Source organism: Rhinopithecus roxellana, chromosome 15, assembly GCF_007565055.1.
Source record: "Rhinopithecus roxellana isolate Shanxi Qingling chromosome 15, ASM756505v1, whole genome shotgun sequence".
NCBI classification, from domain to species: Eukaryota; Metazoa; Chordata; class Mammalia; order Primates; family Cercopithecidae; genus Rhinopithecus; species Rhinopithecus roxellana.
Window position 1 is genome coordinate 6,279,621 of NC_044563.1, and position 17,250 is coordinate 6,296,870.

General features: G+C 61.2%; 2 protein-coding genes and 1 long non-coding RNA gene across 10 annotated transcripts in view; 1 reads left to right on the forward strand and 2 right to left on the reverse strand.

Annotated features, from left to right (window-relative positions):
- CHKA (choline kinase alpha) overlaps positions 1-1,225 on the forward strand; it is a 73,623-nt gene extending 72,398 nt beyond the window's left edge. For 3 of the 4 annotated variants that reach the window (XR_004053479.1, XM_030917343.1, XM_030917342.1), the window contains one exon: positions 8-1,225. Coding sequence is in view for 3 of the 4 variants with exons in the window: in XM_030917343.1 (XP_030773203.1) it covers positions 8-67 (60 nt within the window). In the remaining variant the exon portion in view is untranslated. The remainder of the gene's footprint in view (positions 1-7) is intronic. The other variant, XM_030917341.1, reaches the window with a different exon arrangement.
- Positions 296-2,899, reverse strand: LOC115893483. The gene is made up of 2 exons (XR_004053480.1): positions 999-2,899; positions 296-700 (listed from the first exon to the last, which is right to left on the reverse strand). It is a non-coding gene; the product is annotated as an uncharacterized LOC115893483 (long non-coding RNA).
- A 247-nt stretch (positions 2,900-3,146) lies between these two features.
- On the reverse strand, positions 3,147-15,770 carry TCIRG1 (T cell immune regulator 1, ATPase H+ transporting V0 subunit a3). 5 transcript variants are annotated; one of them, XM_030917338.1, is made up of 21 exons: positions 15,648-15,718; positions 14,536-14,599; positions 13,343-13,463; positions 12,906-12,984; positions 11,883-12,103; positions 11,715-11,800; positions 11,233-11,359; positions 11,077-11,159; positions 10,814-10,907; positions 10,410-10,622; positions 9,664-9,808; positions 6,452-6,591; positions 6,220-6,377; positions 6,052-6,142; positions 5,046-5,164; positions 4,749-4,962; positions 4,203-4,382; positions 3,980-4,084; positions 3,792-3,909; positions 3,379-3,556; positions 3,147-3,302 (listed from the first exon to the last, which is right to left on the reverse strand). In XM_030917338.1, the coding sequence occupies exons 3-21, from the start codon at positions 13,457-13,459 to the stop codon at positions 3,224-3,226; spliced, it is 2,547 nt and encodes an 848-aa protein (XP_030773198.1). In that variant the 5' UTR covers positions 13,460-13,463; positions 14,536-14,599; positions 15,648-15,718; the 3' UTR covers positions 3,147-3,223. The 5 variants fall into 5 exon arrangements, with proteins under 5 accessions (XP_030773198.1, XP_010364614.1, XP_030773197.1 ...); XM_010366312.2 differs by lacking the exon at positions 14,536-14,599 and having other exon boundaries at positions 4,257-4,382; positions 15,648-15,770; XM_030917337.1 differs by lacking the exon at positions 14,536-14,599 and having other exon boundaries at positions 15,648-15,770.
- Between the last annotated feature and the right edge of the window lie 1,480 nt (positions 15,771-17,250).

Sequence of the window (17,250 nt, forward strand, 5' to 3'; positions counted from 1 at the left end):
CTCCTAGGACTACGCCCAAGCAAGGTTTGATGCCTATTTCCACCAGAAGAGGAAGCTTGGGGTGTGACTGTGGGGAGGACTCCATCCACCTCATCACTGGACTGCATGGGGAGGCGGCGGAGCGGGGTCCCCTCTGTGCTTCGACTACTGCTCCTGCGGCAGGAGGCTTTGGGTGGCTCACTACTGAACACAGATGTTTATGATACTAAAGACTGTATTAAAATGGAGCAACATTTATTTCACCTCTTGTTTACGATTTCACTAGGACTCAAACGAGATTGGGAAGCAGAAATATAGTGCAATAGTGCAACATCTCTGAATCCTTTTAATCTAGAGAAGGCGTTTCATATTTGGGGGCTAAGGTTTCCAGTCAGAAAGGGCAAACAGCAAGAGTAAGCAGTGTTACTTGCAGGTACTTTGGTTAATGTTGATTTAAATTTTTTTTTTTCATGAATGTGCTGGTGAACACTGTGACCAGGCTTTTGTAGATGGCGATGTGTTATAGACGCTGCTCACTCCCAAGGGACGGCAAGTGAGTAGAGATGTACTGTGAAGTCGCCAGTCACTACTGCAAGGTGGCTTCTGCCTGGGGCCCCCAGAAGCTGCTCCTCTATCCTCTTGGTCCCATGGCTGAAGCTGGAGCAGTGGATTGCTCCGGAGCAGCCAAGACCGCCTGCGTGTGGAGCAGAGCTCTCCCCTCCTGCTGGGCGTGTGTTACATTGATGAATTTCACTGTACTGCATGTGACTTCTCCCTGCCCTTCCTCCTGATGGAGTGTGCAGACAGCCGTCTGTGGCCACGGGGCAGTGTGAGAGGACCTCCCTGTCTCCCAGCCCCCCTCCCAGGGGAGCCAGCTGATTGACCCAGCTCTTTGGGCCTCTCCTGCCCCCTGCTCTGCCTGAAGTGTGGGATCCTGTTGAGTGGGCTGGGCCGCCCCTGGGCAGGGTGAGGGAAACCTTGGCCTGGGTTCTCTGAGGGCCCAGTTTCCCGGCCCTTACCTTTCCCGATGTCCCTGACATCATCATTCTTGTGGGAGACAGCAGCCTCTATGTGGTGCACGGCGTGGATTGAGTGTAGCTGTGAAATCCATATATATGAAATGTCCCGCGGGATACAGTCTTAGCTGACTTTTTTTTACTCTGAACTCTTATTTGAATTGTTTTTTGTGCATATATTTCTGCTACCACAGAGATTGTACTATACAAATAAAATAATAAAAACCCAACCTCAAGCTGTCACCCTTGGATGTGTCCTAAATCTCAGGGAGGGCTCCATCTGCACCCACCCAGTCCCTCAGCTCAGCAGTGCCCCACTGCTCTCAGCTGGCATCCCAGCAGCGTGTGACCCCATCGGCCGTCCTCCACCTCCTCTTCTTCCCCGTCACACTCTGGTTTCCCTGCTTCTAGCCCAGAAATGAAGAGCCCTGGAGGACTCTGGAGACTGGGAGCAGCGCTGGTGCCTGGGGACACCGAGCGGCTGGGCAGGGGCAGGAGGGAGGCGTTCACTTTTCACCCTTCTAGAGAGTTAACAGTTTTAAACAGGTGAAGCCAAACTGAATTAAACAGCAATGGTGTTGCACTCCTGCATAGGAGCTCTGGTGGCTTCTCACCATCTTACTGTGCCCAGGCCACTGCTGGCCTCACTTAGCCCTCGCCTCTGCCTGGTCCTTCACACACGAGCTTGCTTGCAGTCTCCTTGCAGAGATACATTTGGAGCCGATCTTCCAATACTGGGCTCCTTCACTTTGCCCTGCTGTCAGCTCAGTTACAATCTCAGGCCTTGCTATTCTACCCAAGACACTGGCATTCCCTAAACCACCCTGGGCCCGGCCCTGGCCCATCGTTTCCATGCACCTTAGCTTTCCTGGAGCCCCTGGTAGTCTCTGCATCAGGCCATAAGCTCACATGGACGGGATGGGCTCGGGCCTGTGCTGTTCACTGCCGAGTCTTCCACGCACGTGACCCACCCCATCCCTGTGTCTCCCAGTGACCTCATGCCCCAGAGGTGCCCACCCCAGTGCCTTTTTATGTGCCCTTCTCGTGGCAAACTGGACTTCTGTAGCCACCACTGCCAGGTACCCCCATGTCAAAGCCAGGGTAGGGCTGACTGGTCATCTCCCTAGGATCCCATACCACACCTCTCCTAAATCACACGGGCCAGTCGCCACGAGTGCTGCTCACCTATCCCCACCTCACTGCCTGCCCCAAGTCTCTGCCCAGCTCCTTCCCCAGGAGGGAGTAAGGCATTGGGTTCTGAATTTGGTCCAGATCCACCTGCAGCTCTCCGGAGTCCTTCATTTAGCCTCCTCTGTTCCTACCCCAGCACCGTGACACCGTTTCTCTAAGCTGAGTGCTCAGCATGTAGAATTAGAGGCCCTGATACCACCCCTGGCATCCAGAGGTCCTGAGCAAGGCAGTCCAGGAGCCAATGGACAGGCTCCTCCCAGCAGCTGGCCACAGCCACAGCTGTGGGAAGAACCACTTTGCAGCTTGTTGGCTTCTGGGAAGCACTGGCTCTGCCTCCCAGCAGGAGTGGGACCCAGGCCAGAGGACACTGCAGAAAGCCACCGCCATCCTGCCAGCAACGCAGGAAGGACCACCTGGGAGGGGTCAGGAAGACTGTAGCCTCAGGTGATGGGAGGCTGGGCTGGGAGTGAGGCTCAGCCCCTGTTCTGACCCCCGGGGCCCTGGGTAATGTCTGCTGCTCGGGATAGCCTCTGCCCTTCCTGGCAGGCATGTGGCCTTGGGCGTGTGACACCACAGCCCTGCATGGAGCACTGACTGGTGCTCAGGTGCCCCAGACTGCTCTGTACTTCCAGCCCCCTGAGGCCTGGCACCAGGGCATGGATATTGGCACCACTCCCAACAGAGAGTAACCCAAACACCCGCTCACAGCCAGTTGCACACCTCCAAGGATGGGGAGCTCACTCCCCTGACCCGGCCTGGGAAGACATCTGCTCACTCCAAGTTAGATTGTGCTGGAAACATCCCTCCTTGGCCCTTCTCTGCCCCTTTTCACCCCAAGAGTCTGACATTGCAGATCTGCAGGTCCTGGCCTCGACTTTTTGAGGTCCCAGATCCTACACCATGTCTTCTACCCCGCCACCTGCCTCAGCTAGAAAGGAGGGAAGAGAGACGAGACATCACTCCCCAGGGCGGACCCTCTTTATTCCTCTCCTGCCTCAGAGGTCAGGATGGAGGTCTGGTAGGACCTGCAGTGGGCCCTAGTCATCTGTGGCAGCGAAGGTGAAGGGACTCAACCTGTAGCCTGTGCCGGAGTAGAACTTGTTCTGGAATTCCACCCTGGGGGTGAGAAGAGGAGGGGTTGGTCAGGGGAACTCCCGCCTTGAGCAGCCCAGGCCACGGGGTGGTTGCTCACCAGTGCAGCCGCAGGGCGTGCAGGAAGGCCGAGAGCCCTTCCATCACCAGCAGGATGACCACAGTCATCACAGCAAAGGCGGCAAAGATGGGGACCAGCACCACAGCCGCCACGCCAACCTCCCGGCTCAGGCCCAGGCCGATGCTCATCACCATGGCCCACAGAACCTCGGACAGCTCTGCGAGCAAAGGAGGAGACAGTGGGGGCCAATGGCAAGTGGGGGCCTGCCAGCCCCCGATCTACCTGCCGCAGCCTGAAGCCCTCCCTGCACGGGCAGCCAGCGAGGGACCTCCTTGGACAGTCCCACTTTACAGAGGGGAAACTGAGGCCCAGAGAGAAGAAACCTTCCCAGCCAGCAGCCGTAAGTGAGAAGCCAGGAGCCGGGGCTGGCCATTGGTGGCCAGGTCACTCACGGGCGTGGGCCAGGCTCAGGGCCCACAGGCGCAGGTAGGATGCGGTATTGGAGACGCAGCCCAGGCAGAACTCGATGGTGTGGATGGCCTGGTGCATGAGCACCTCGGAGGGGACGAGCTGCAGGGTGGGTGCAGTGAGGGCCAGCGGGGCCTCACCCGTCCCACCCTCAGGAAGGCACTGCACCCACCTCAGCCTCCTCTTCATCATCCAGGCCCCCTGCCTTTTCCTCATCGGAGCTCCAGCCATTCACAGATGCATCAGGCAGGTCCAGCAACCCAGCCTTGTCTTCCTCCTGGGGAACGAGCAGGCAGTGTTGGCAGCGCTCCAGCCTCAGGAGGGCCCCCGCCACCCACCAGGCCTGCTCCTGGCCACTTAGGAGCCTGTGAGGAAGTGGGGAGTCAGGTACACACCGGACAGTGGCCTCTCCTCCCAAGCAGCCCCCTACACCTTAGGCCCGGTCCCACCTGTCGGCCAGCGGGCCTCCTCCGCAGGTGGGGGCGGTGGCGGCGCAGCAGGTGCAGGGGTGTGCCTAGCAGCAGGACGGGCACCATGGCCAAGGCCAGGACCACCAGCGTGGCCTGGACCACCTCCTGCCAGGGAGAGGGCGAGAGTCAGGGCACCCCTGCTGTGCACACCTGCACAGGAACTTGAATCACAGCAGTCACAGGGCCCAGAGAGTCTGTGGCCGCTCCTCCCTTCAGGGCCCCCGGGGGCTCCGTGCCCTCACTGAGTGAGGATTTGGCTCCATAAGGACTCCTGAGGGAAGGGACCCCAGGTTCCCAGCTCCACTTGTGCCACCTGCTAAAGATGCACACCATCACCTCTGACAGCCCTGTCTGCACAGCCCGGGGCCTGCATCCCCGTTTCTTGGACGAGGATCCTGCAGCTCCCAGTGGCCGAGTGACCGTGGGATCCCCATGAGGCTGTGTGAGCTGGGCCCCCCAGCCACAGCACACCTGCCGGGGGTAGAGCGGCCGGTTGGTGGGGCTGTGGGAGAAGAGGAACATGTTGATGAAGTGGATGAGGATGCTGGGGGCCGAGGCGGCGCTGGCAGCCGAGACACACAGCCACTTGTAGATGACTAGGAAGACGAGGTAACCGAAGAGCCCCAGCAGGAAGGTGAGCTCCGGCAGCGTCTCCAGCAGCAGCCGGTGCTTCTGGCCAAAGTGCCTGGCAGGTAGGAGGGAGGCGTGGTCACTGGGGCCCACTCTGGCCTGCCAGCCTCCCATCCCCCAGGCAGCTTTGGCCCTCACACGTGGTTGAAGACTCCAAGGACCACCCCAAAGGCCATGTGCACAACCCCCAGGATGACAGACATCTTCATCTTGAAGGAGTTGAGGAAGCTCAAGTGGTTGGCAGCCAGGCTCCAGACCTAGGGTGGCAGCAGGGGCGGGCTGGACTCAGGGGCTCCCTGGCCAGCACTGCCAGGAAGTCCCCGACCCGAGTCCCTCTCTCTCATCACCCTGTTTTCCCCCTCGGAGCCTGCAGCCTCATCCATCACCCACCCACCGAGGGGCAACAGAGCACAGACGGGCCAGCTGCCATGGCTCCAGCCTGGGTGACCTGGGGCACGGCCTCTGTGCCTCAGTCTCTTCTTCAGGTGAGGACACAGTTAACATGCGGCCCACGGGGTTGTTATGAGGTTCAAACAGAAAATCAGGCCAGGCACGGTGGCTCACGCCTGTAATCCCAGCACTTTGAAAGGCGGAAGCAAGTGGATCACATAAGGTCAGGAGTTCGAGACCAGCCTGGCCAACACGGTGAAACCCTGTCTCTACTAAAAATACAGAAATTAGCCGGGCATGGTGGCAGGTGCCTGTATCCCAGCTACTCAGGAGGCTGAGGCAGGGGAATCGCTTGAAGCCGGGAGATGGAGGTTGCAGTGAGCCGAGATCGCACCACTGCACTCCAGCCTGGGTGACAGAATAAAACTCCATATCCAAAAAAAAAAAAAAAAAAAAAAAAGGAAAGAAAAAAAAAAAAAAAGAAAATCACTTCCACAGAGGGTTGGGAACAGTGCTTAGCACAGTGCAAGCTGCAGACTGGTTCCTGTCCGATCTGGCTTTGCCTCTGCACACTCAGGAGACTGTGATGCAGGCTCTGCAGGACAGGAGCCTTGTCTGCCTCTTGAGCTGAGGAAAGGGCCTGGCACACAGAAGTGCTCCACGCCAGCACTGCAGGAGGGCTGAACCGAGGGGAGCCCCAGCCCCCACTCCCAGCTGCCTTCACCATCCACGGACACTCCATCCCAGGACTCACAGGGTCAATGCCAAAGGGGTAGGGTCCCAGGAAGACACCGGTGACGTTGGGATCCAGGGTAAGCGTCGCGTGCTGGGCCAGGAATGCATCACTGTGGCAACAGAGGGCAGGGCGGTCAGGGCTATGGGGGCTGCGGGGCCCCCGGCCAGGCTGGGGCCCGGGCCTTACCTCCAGCCAGACTGGTTGGCCATGGCGGCCACACTCCAGCCCGAGGGGAAGATGCTGGTGGCGCGACTGAAGCACTCGTTGTAGATGAAGCCGGTGTAGATGGAGAACAGACCCATGAGCAGGAGCAGGTAGCGGCCCCTGAAGAAAGTCTGCCAGATCTGGGGGGGCAGCAGTGTGGTGAGGGGCTGCCTGGCCCCACTACCCTCATCAGGACGCCAGCCCAGCCCCTCACCTCATTCTGTGCGGCCTTCACTGCCGGCCGGTTCTCCGCAAGCACCATGGCCAGGGCGAAGAGGAACATGAGCAGTCCATGGCCCACATCCCCAAACATCACAGCAAACAGGAAGGGGAAGGTGATGATGGTATAGGGAGCTGTGGGCAGAGGGCGTGGTAGGTGAGCTGGGAACCCCCAAACACACCAGCATCCGTCTCCCGGCCCAAGATGCCACAGAGACCCTGCTGGCTTGCAGTCAAGAACCCACCACTTAGCAGCCGGGCACGGTGGCTCATGCCTATAATCCTAGTACTCTGGGAGGCCAAGATGGGGGGGGAGGATCACCTGAGGTCAGGAGTTCGAGACCAGCCTGGCCAACATGGTGAAACCCTGTCTCTACTAAAAACAGAAAAATTAGCTGGGCATGGTGGCAGGTGCCCATAATCCCAGCTACTCAGGAGGTTGAGGCAGGAGAATCATTTGAACCCGGGAGGCGGAGGTTGCAGTGAGCCAAGCTCGCACCTCTGCACTCCAGCCTGGGCGACAGAGTGAGATCCTGTCTCCAAAAAAAAAAAAAAAAAAAAAAAAGAACCCACCACTTAGGAGCTGTGTGACTCAGGCCCAGTCACTTAACCTCTCTGAGCCTCCATTTCCCCATCTGTAAAATGGAAGTAATACCAGGCCACTTCATAAGGTCTCCGCGGGCAGCACCGGCCAGCTGCTGGAGCCACAGGAAGTTAGCAGCTTCAGTTGTTGCTGTCCCCAGAGCCCCACACAGAAGCCAGAGAGGACAGGGAGCCACAGGTGGCCCCAGCTGGCACATGCAAGTTCCAGGAGGCCAAGCTGGTCGCTCCAGCTCTGAAATCTCGACTTCCCATCAGTAAAACAGGAACAAGTCCTCATGGGAGGCAGGAGGACCCCAACATGCACATCCTGTCAGGGGCTGTATTGTGACCCCAAAAAAGGTACACTGGAGGACCAACCCCCGGGAACTCCGGATGTGACCTTCTTTGGAGACAGGGTCCTTACAGAGGTCACTGGGTTAAGATGAGGCCATTACAGTGGGCCCTAATCCAGTGTGCCCAGTGTCCTTACGAAAAGGAACATTTGGACCCACACGGAAGGAGAACAGCACGTGAAGATGAGGACGGCCGCTCCAAGCCCAGGAGAGAGGCCAGGAAGGGATCCTCCCGGACAGCCGCAGAAGGAGCCACTCCTGCCGACAACACCTCATTATCTTTTATTTTGTTAAGATACAAGGTCTCACTATGTTGCCCAGACTGGTCTCGAACTCCTGGACTCCAGGACTCCAGCGATCCTCCTTCCACCACAGCCTCCCAAAGTGCTGAGATTACAGGCATGAGCCAGTGCGCCCGGCCCCTGCGGACACCTTGGTCTTGGACTTCTAGCCTCCAGGACTGTGGGACTGTGTCTGCCCCTTAAGCCACCAGCCTGTGACACTTTGTTACAGCTTCCCTGGCAAACACGTTGCCCCAAAGGCTGGTGCGTTGAGCTGGCAGCATTCTATCCGCCACGGGCCTCCGGGCGATGCTCTAGCTGCACCAGCCTCTGTCCATGTGCAGGGGAATCTGAGTGGGGCGCAGATCCAGCCCCAGGACTCCGGGCCTGCAGGAGCAGCAAGCCTCCCAGGACCACACAGCCCTGGTCTTGGTTCACAGAGCCTCAGACTCACGCCCTGCCTGTACCACCATGCGGGCCCAAGCACCCTGACTCCTGCCCACTGGGTGAGGCAGGGCCCCTCCCTGGCCTGTGTCCAAGACCCCTCCCAATAGGGGCTCCACTACGTCACACCCATGCTATGGGCCGGGCCCCCACTCGGTGGCACTGGGGGATACTGGGCCCCTCCACTCATCTGACAGCACCAGTCACACTGCAGCTGGCCCACTGTGTTGGGGAGTGGCGTCCTGAGGGGGAGGACACAGCTGGACGACAGAGCAGGCACTGCAGGCCTCAGGACTCCCAATGGGGAGGAGGATGTGGAGGGAAAGCACTAGAGCTCCCCCAACCCCTGCCCTCATCCCTGACTGGTTTCTACTGGGAGCACCTCCCTTAACCTACCGCTTACTCCAGAATGTCCGTCTCAGGGACAGCTTGACCTAAGACTGCATTAATGCAAACTTTTATAAAAACACTGTGTAGGGCCAGGTGTGGTGGCTCACACCTGTAATCCCAGCACTTTGGGAGGCTGAGGTGGGCGGATCACGAGCTCAGGAGTTTGTGACCAGCCTGGTCAACACGGTGAAAGCCCGTCTCTACCAAAAATACAAAAATTAGCCGGGCGTGGTGGCACACACCTGCCCAACTACTCTGGAGGCTGAGGCAGGTGAATCACTAGAACCTGGGAGGCGGAAATTGCAGTGAGCCGAGATCATGCCACCAAACCCCAGCCTGGGCAACAGAGCGAGACTCCATCTCGGGAAAAAAAACAAAACAAAAAACACTGTGTAGCCAGGAGTGGTGGCTCACGCCTATAATCCCAGCACTTTGGGAGGCTGAGGTGGGCGGATCACTTGAGGTCAGGAGTTCGAGACAGTCTGGCCAACATGGCGAAACCCCATCTCCACTAAAAGAACAAAAATTAGTTGGACGTGGCGATGGGCACCTGTAGTCCCAGCTACTCGGGAGGCTGAGGCAGGAGAATGGCTTGAACCTGGGAGGCAGAGGTTGCAGTGAGCCGAGATCACACCACTGCACTCCAGCCTGGGCGACAGAACGAGACTCCATCTCAGAAAACAAACAAACAAACAAACAAACAAAACCGTGTGACCAAACCAAGCACATCACAGGCTGCCCCCGGCTCTGGCTTGCAGTCTCCAATGGTCACTAAGCTTCCTGACTTTCCTCTGAGGTTTGCGCTATTATTTCCATTTTGCAGGTGAGGCAGCTGAGGCTCAGAGAAGCTAAGAAACATATCAAAGTAGGCGAGATGGGCTTCCAACCTGGCCATGTCCACCGCACAGCCTCTGTTCTTTGCACAAGCCCGTGCGGCTCCCTTGTAAACTCAACAAGGGGGAGTTGGCTGGGAGCCGACACAAAGCCTCACACTGGCTGCAGAGCCCAACAGCCTCTCAAGAGTGATAGGATGTGTGCTCCTCATCCCAGGAGGGCAGGCCGGGCCCAGGATGGAGATACCTCCCCCTCAGGCTCACACCCATCCAGTGGGGCAGCTGAGCCTCCCAGGACACGGGTAAGGGCGCCGTGGCTCTCACCGGGGTTGACCTCCTGGTAGCGGCCCACGCCGTAGGCGTCCACGATGCCCTGGAAGCTGGCTGTGAAGCGGTTGGTGCGGATGAGCGTGGGGGGCATGTCCCGGCAGGGGATTCGGTGAGCCACGGCACTCACTCCCTCCTCCGTCTGGACGCCAGGACAGAGACAGACCAGACCGGTGGCAGGGGCCTTCAGGGACCCTGGGACCCCCAGCCAGGCCCAGCGGGAGATGCAGAGCCCGGTGGGGGCTCACTGAGCAGCCCCTTCCCCTCTCTCTGAAGTGAGATGATCAGCCCTGCTATGCCCTGGTGGGGGCCCAAAGACACCACATGGACTAGCAATTGCTTGGGAAAGGCAAGCGTGCTGCCTCCTAGGGACGGCCCAGGAGAAGGAGCCCAGCCTCACTCTCAAGCACCTGCTGTGCGCGGCGGGTGACCCCCGGGGGCAGGGGCATCACACCATAAGCAGGCCTAAGGTCACAGGAGGGCCTGAATTGGAATGAGGCTTCTGACTAAAACTACCCCATCAGCCTCCAGGGACTCAGGAAAGTCAGGGTAGGGCTTGCTGGGCCAGGGCCAACAGAGCAGACTCCCTGGAAGAGGTGGGCCGTGGAGGAGGCTGGGAGGAGAAGGAGCCCCTGGGCGAAGCCCAGGTGCAGGGAGCCGGGGGCTGGAAGTAAGGCAGAAATGCCCCGGCCTGGTAGGAGGGGCGGGTGGGGAGGGGGTGAGGTCTCAGGCTTCATGCTCACCGAGCTGTCCCGAAGGGCCTCCTGCAGGGCAGGCAGGTCTCTCACAGAGCACCAGGCCTCGGCAATGAGGCACTTGTGTGTAGTGCTCACACTGCACTGGTTCAGGGCCAGGTACACAGCCTTCATCTTGTGGACCTGCACCTGCCCCGGCGGTAGCAGCTGCAGCACCCGGCCCAGCACCTGGCTCAGGAACCGCTCTGTCTCCCCCAGGACCTGCGCCAGAGTGGGCAGTCAGCGGGGGCTGGGCGGGCAGGTGGGGTGGCTGGGCTGGGAGCACCCACCTCCTGCACTCACCTCTGGGAGGCCAGACCAGGGCACCCACCTCCTGCACCCACCTCTGGGAGGCCAGGCCAGGGCACCCACCTCCTGCACCCACCTCTGGGAGGCCAGGCCAGGGCACCCACCTCCTGCAGCTCCTGGCTCTGCTGCTGCAGCTGCCGCAGGGCTCCGCGGCGGGCCTCCTCCTGCTCCAGAAACGGGAAGACGTGGCAGTGGAAGCTGGAGGGAGGTTGTGCTGCGTGAGGGGCCTGAGGGGCCTGAGGGTCCCAGCTACGAGACTCTGAGTCTGAAGGGAGTTCATGGGGAGGAGTCGTGACAGGGCGGGCTGGGAGGTGACAGCAGGGGCCTGCGGAGCGGGGTGGTGGGGCGGGTGTTTCCAGTGACTCACCAGTCCGTGATCTTGCGGATCTTCTGTCCAATCTGCTCGCCCCAGTAGGAGATGAGGAAGGTCATCCACGTAGCTGGCTCGCCCTACAGAGCAGGCTCAGTTGATTCTGGAGTCTCGCTCTGCCCAGGACCCCCCAGCCCAGGGCCAGCTGCTCACCGTCACGGGGTGCTCCAGCGGCTGCTCCAGCTCCCTGAAGCTGGCGATGAGGAAGCCGCGGCAGGCCCTCCAGAGCAGGCGCTCTAGGGCAGGGGCCTTGTGGGGCTCCACGGCACCTGCCACAAAGCTGGCGGCCACGGGGCTGGGCAGGGCTGCTCCAACCTCCCACCCTGCCTCCCCCACCAGGCCCTCCGGGCAGGACCCTGACCAGCATGGGTAATCGGGCAATTGGGCCCACTGGCCCTGCCCACAGTGGAAGGCAGGAGGCCTCCCGGGCAGGGCCAGAAGAGGAGGACCCCCCCAGGGCCAGGGCTTGGGACTATGGGAAGTTCCAGGCCTGAAGGAGGAGGTGGGGGCAGCCTGAGAGCAGGAACAGAGGGGAGAGCACTGGACAAGGAGTTGGAGCTCAGCCTGGCCCAGCCCAGCAACTGGCCAGGGGTTCTGGGCTGGCCAGAAAGGACAAGAGGTTAACCCTCACTCACTTGACCCTCAGGTCCTGGTGCGGCCCCCCGGGAGCCTGTAGCAGGGGCATCCTCTCTGAGGTCGCATCTGTGTGGGCAGCTGCCAGCTAGAAGCCCAGAAGCACCATGAGCCCTGGGCCGGACAGCCCCTCCCCAGCCTCCCAGTCTCCTGCCTGGGCTGGAGCTGACCTGGGGTCCATGGCCCTGGCCCAGCACGGCGGCGTGGAGCTGCAGCTGGTGCAGCTGGGCCCGCAGGGCCTGCTGGTTGCCCCGCACATCCCGCAACTCCTGAGCCAGGCGCTCTGTCTCCTCCTGGATGCGCAGCAGGTCCCGGGGTGGGGGTGCCGGCAGCCTCCCCTCAGGCGGGAGCAGGACCAGCCCAGCCCGCCGCACCTCCTCCTGCAGGAAGGCTGGGCGCAGAGGAACAGGAGTGGGGTGCAGTCGAGGTTGTCTCAACAGCTGAGGACCCCACCTGCTGCCCCAAACTCCATCGGTCACCAGCTGCTAGATTCACCAGGCAGAGGCGGCCGGAAAATCCTGGCCAAATCCCCATCCAGAAGCTGTGCTCCCCTTCCTCTGCGCTCAGGTCTGGGCTTGCTCTCCCTTCCCACTGCTAGGCAGAGGGCCTGAGGTCTCCCCACAGGCTGGCCCTCGCGCTGCAGCGCTTGGGACCGGAGCTGGCGTGAGTCCTGTGTCTGCCTGATTATTGAAAAGCTATAAACTGCAACAGCAAACACAAAACCCAGCCTGCTGCATGCCCCAGCCTTGGTGCCCCTCAAGCTCTTCCTGAGAGCGGCTGCCCAGGGCAGGGGTCCCTTTTGCATGCTCCTTGGGGGCACCCAACCCTAGATCCTGGGTCCACCCACCCCAGCCCAGCTGCAGAGGAGAAAGCTCTGTCTGTGCCTCTTCCCTGCTTAGAAATCCCTGTGGCTCCCCGGTGCCCACAGAACGAAGTCCTGGGCTCTTACGCTGCATTCAAGGCCTCCCCAGCCAGCCCTGACCTAGGCCCTCTGCTCAGCCCACACAAGGCAGCCACCTTCCCAAGCACACTTCACAGATCTCAGCTGCTCTGTCTTGGCCATGCAGGGCCCTGCTCTGTACCTCCTTTCTCTGCCTTCCACCTGGCAAACTCAGACTCTTCCTTTCAGATCAAACTTGGCCCATGCCTCCTCCAGGAAGCCTGCCTGGAATGTATGCCTGGGACCAACTCACTGAAGGTCTTCTCCAGCTCCTCGCAGCGCCGAACATCAACCACAAAGCGTCTCTGGAAGGCGCTCACCGAGGCGTTGAGCTGTGGGTGCCACACAGAGGGGTCAGTGTCTCAGGAAGGGGGTCAGGGAGCTTCTCAGCCTAGAGCCCAGGCCTGACTCTCCTCAGGCCTCAGCTGCCTCCTCCAGAAAGGTGCTGAGTGCCCTGGGAGCCACAAGAGGCTGATCAGAGCACAGACCAGACCCCACACCCTGGGAGGGCATGGGGAGGAGCCCGCTCAGGGGCCTCAGTCACGGGCTTCCCATGAGCAGCGCCCACGGCAGGGGCCTCTGAGGTTCAAACAGGGCCAGGGCCCTATGGGGGGGCAGTCCCCATCCTGCATCGGCCTTCGGGCTAACCTCGGCAGTAGCCCCCTTCCCACGCCTGCCCACCCAACTCACGTCTCTGAACTCCACGAGGCCCAGCTCGCCCAGCCGACTCACGCAGGTGTAGGCAGCAGCTGTGGGCAGAAAGAGCTGGACCAGGGCCACCTCCTCGCTCCGGAACATGGAGCCCATGGTCCTGTGGGTGGACACGGATGGGGGCCAGTCAGGGGCGGACCACAGACAGTTCCCAACCACGGGCATCTGCGCACCTTCACTCACTGAATCCTGGAAGCTGCTGCTAGCACCCCCATCTGACAGAGGTGGAAACTGAGGCCTGGGCAGGCTTGGTGCGGTGCTGAGGTCACGCAGGAAGTAAGCGGTGGGACTGGGACACCCCAAAGCCCACTCTAGGGCCGACCTCAAGCTCTCTCCTGGCTTGCTCTGCCCACAGGGACCCCCGCCCCCACCTCCAGCATCTCCCAATGACACCGGCTCCACCCCCACCTTCACTTTGGCCTCCCTCTCTCAGGCTGCCCTCACCCTAGACAGGATCCCACTGGCCCAGGCACTTAGGCCCAGGGCTGCCCCGGGGGTGGCTGGAGCCCTCCCTGCTCCCTGTGGGGCTGCATGTGCTGAGCGGCGGGGGTGGGCATCTCCAGTGGGTACCCTGGGACTGGCCAGGGAGCACTGCTGCTGGGAGGGGGCCGTCCCCTGAGGCCCGGGCCGCCTGGCAGCAGCCGCAGCCTACCAGGTGTTGAAACCAACAAAAGTGAAACTGTAGAATGGCGGGGAAGGGCCCGGGGCCTTGCTCAAAGCCGATGCAGGCTGAGGGCGGGTGCCAGGCCACCTCCAACCCGCCCTGGCCCTGTGGATGCTGGGGCCCCTCCAGCTCCAAAGCCACTGCTCTTGGGGCCCAGCGCCCCTCTGTGGGACTCAGTTCCTCAGCTCAAAAATTAGGGGGAGGGGACAGGCTTGGTCAGGGCCCCGCCTGCTGCTGGGCTGGCCAGGGCCTGCCCAGCCAGTCACTTCCTCCCCTGGGTCTGGTTTACTTAACTCTAATTAGGGAACCGCAGCCCCAGCCCCAGCCTGGGAAAGGAGAGAAAGAGGGAATGAGGGAACACTGAGTGAACAGCCCAAGGCTGCAAGCGGGCCGGGTAGGGGACAGCGAGGGGCTGGGTTCCATCCCTAAGGACCAGGCCCGGCCACAGGGCAGAGGGACTTGGGGCCCAGGCTGAGATTGGCTGTGTGACCTTGGGCAAGTCTCTCACCCTCTCTGGGCCTCTACTTCCTCTTTGGGTGAATGGGACGTGGCACCTCTGACAGAGACACGATCTAGGGAGGTGACAAAAATAACCAGAGCCCCGACTGAATCCCTTCATCCACAAGACCTCACACTAACCCTGGGGGGAGAAATCCTGGGGGAGGGGGCGCTGGACCTTTGTTTTATATAGGACTCCACTGACACTTGGAGAGGTAAAGTCCAATGTTACATGCTCAGCACAAGGGTGAGCTCGGAAGAGGGCTGCGGTCTGACCTGGCTCCCTCTGGGGCTGTGCTGGCCAAATAAGGAAGTGTGGGGAGTCAGCTCTGGGGATCCAGGGAGGGGGCACCCCCGGCTCAGGGCCATCAGGGCTCCCACAGCCACTATGCCAATGCTCAGCTCCTTCCAGCACTTCCCAGGGGGTGGGGGAACAACCTATAATGGGCAGGGGGAGGGGTGTGGGGACGTGATCAACCCCCGCACCTGGCATGCGAGGCTCCACTGGCTCACCCCCTACCGCTGTCCCCCTTGGTCCCCACTCTAGCCAGGGGTCACCCAGCCACTTTTATGATGTAAATGAATATGCCTCCATCCTGCGGCCCTGGGGTCTAGGCTCCAGCCCACTCTTCACCCTGTGCCCCTTTCCTGGCCCCTCATAAGGCTCCTCCAGGAACCCACCAGGTCTCTCTGCACCCCTGCCCTCCCCTACGGATGATGGGAAGGCAGTAGGAGAGGGTCTGGCGGCCCCTCCATTCCAAACGGGGTCGGCTCTGGAGTCAAAAGACCCAGCTGGTCTCCAGCTCTGACACTTCCTAGCGGGGCGGCCTCAGCTTCCCCATCCGTAGAATGGGTCCCTCCCTCCCAGGAAGAATACAGTGGGGAAAGCTCCGCGCACACCAGGCCCAGGAACGCTGGGCTCTGTTGGCCAACACCCCATCCTTCTCCTCCTCCCTTGGCGATCCTCCGTGGCCCCCCGCAAGGCCTGACACCAGGCGGGGTGGGGGGCTGAGCTGCATTTACGGAGCCAACTGGGTGGCGCCGAGATCCCCTCCCCAGGGCAGGGGGAAGAGGGTAGGCAGGCAGAGCTGGGGCTCCGCAGACCCCAGCGGGGGCACTCACCCGGGTGGGATGCGCGCCGCGGCTCGGCTGCTGGCTGCCCCACTCCGCGCACGCCGAACAGGACTCAGAGCTGCGTTCCCGCCCGCCCGGGGCCCGGCGCAGCTCACTTTTCCGGGCAGGCGGGGCGACGAGGAGGGGCCAGGGACGCCCCGCCCCCGGCCCGAGCCTCCGACGGAGTCCGGGAAGCCTGGGGGAGGCTGAGCCCAGGCTGTGGCCTCGCGGACGGGTCCTCAGTGGGGCGCTTAATCCCGGAGAGGAGACCTGGAGAACAGAGCGGATAACGGACCAGTGCCAACCGCACGCGTCTATGCTGGCCCTGATGCAGGGGCAGTTCCGCTCAGGCCTAGCTCAGGATAGGGCATGAGACCCTGCTCTCCGCTACACTTTGAGGCTTGTGCGCCTCTGGCTGATGGGACCCCAACATTCGAAGGCTCAGGGGCCTGGGGTCCCCAGGATGCTCTCCCACCTCCGGGACCCCTCCCTTGGGTGCGCGGCAGTGAAAGGCGGTGCTTACACCTTCCTGCTCTTGACCACCCAGGAGAGGCCCTGCGCTGGCCCTTGGGTGGGTGGCTGCCCCACTCCGGGCCTGCTTCACTGGCAGCAGGACACAGGGCCAGGCCATGCTGCCTTGTTCTGCCCAGGGCCCCGCACCCAGCAGGCCCTGGGAGATACCCTGGGCCAGAGGCCAGCTGTCAGCTCTACCGGCAGCTGCAGCCGGGGTTGTCACTGTGACCTTGCTCCAAGTCAGCACCACGGGCATCATGAGGTCCTAGCGCCTGGAAGCTGGGACTCACGACCATCCAGCTGCCTGCACTTTGGACAGGCCTGGGGCATTCCCACTGGAGGCCAGGGGCCCTTCAGCTCTGGCAATGCCTAAGCCCCACACAGTGAGCAAAGGCCTGAGGGGCTGCGGCAGGGGTGGACAAATGGAGCCCCAGAGCCGGGCTGGAAACCGAGTCACAGCCAAGCTCAGCTGTGGTTCCTCAGAAAATTGGGGGACTTGTTGGGGGTCATAGGCCTGTTCTGACAGGGGCGGGGCCTGATACAACCAGACAGCTCTAGTGGGTCTCAGCAGAGCAGTGCCTGGGAAGCCACGGTTAAGGGAAAGAACCAGCGGTGAGCTGGGAAGTCTGACCCGCTTGGAATAGAAGTACTCCGTGCGCAGCTACAGGCTCCATGCCGCGCTCTCGCAGCGGTTATGTCTGGGAACAGCTAAACCTGCAGGGATTCAGGAGTCCTGCGCCTGCCTTGGCTTTGGAAAGAGCGCCTGTTTTCATCAGTGGCCAAGATGAGCCGTGAGCCGGACCTGTGGACACTTCCTGGGCTCCAGGCTTCCCCTCGACGCCTGCAGTTACTTCTCACACCAGTGCCACAGGCTGTGGGGCCCAAGCAGGGGCCCGGCCACTTTGGCATTAGATGGCAATGCCTGGCCTAGGAAGGAGGCCCAGGTGTTAGACCTGAGAAAAGGCTTCCTGGAAATGGGCTGGGAGAGGCTGGTTTTTTTGCTGCAGGCCTTCTCAGAGCCTTGAATGTCTACCATGCAGTACCTGCCAGCAGGCAGACAGCAGCTGGAGCATTTCCCAAACTCACTGGGCGAGGAAAC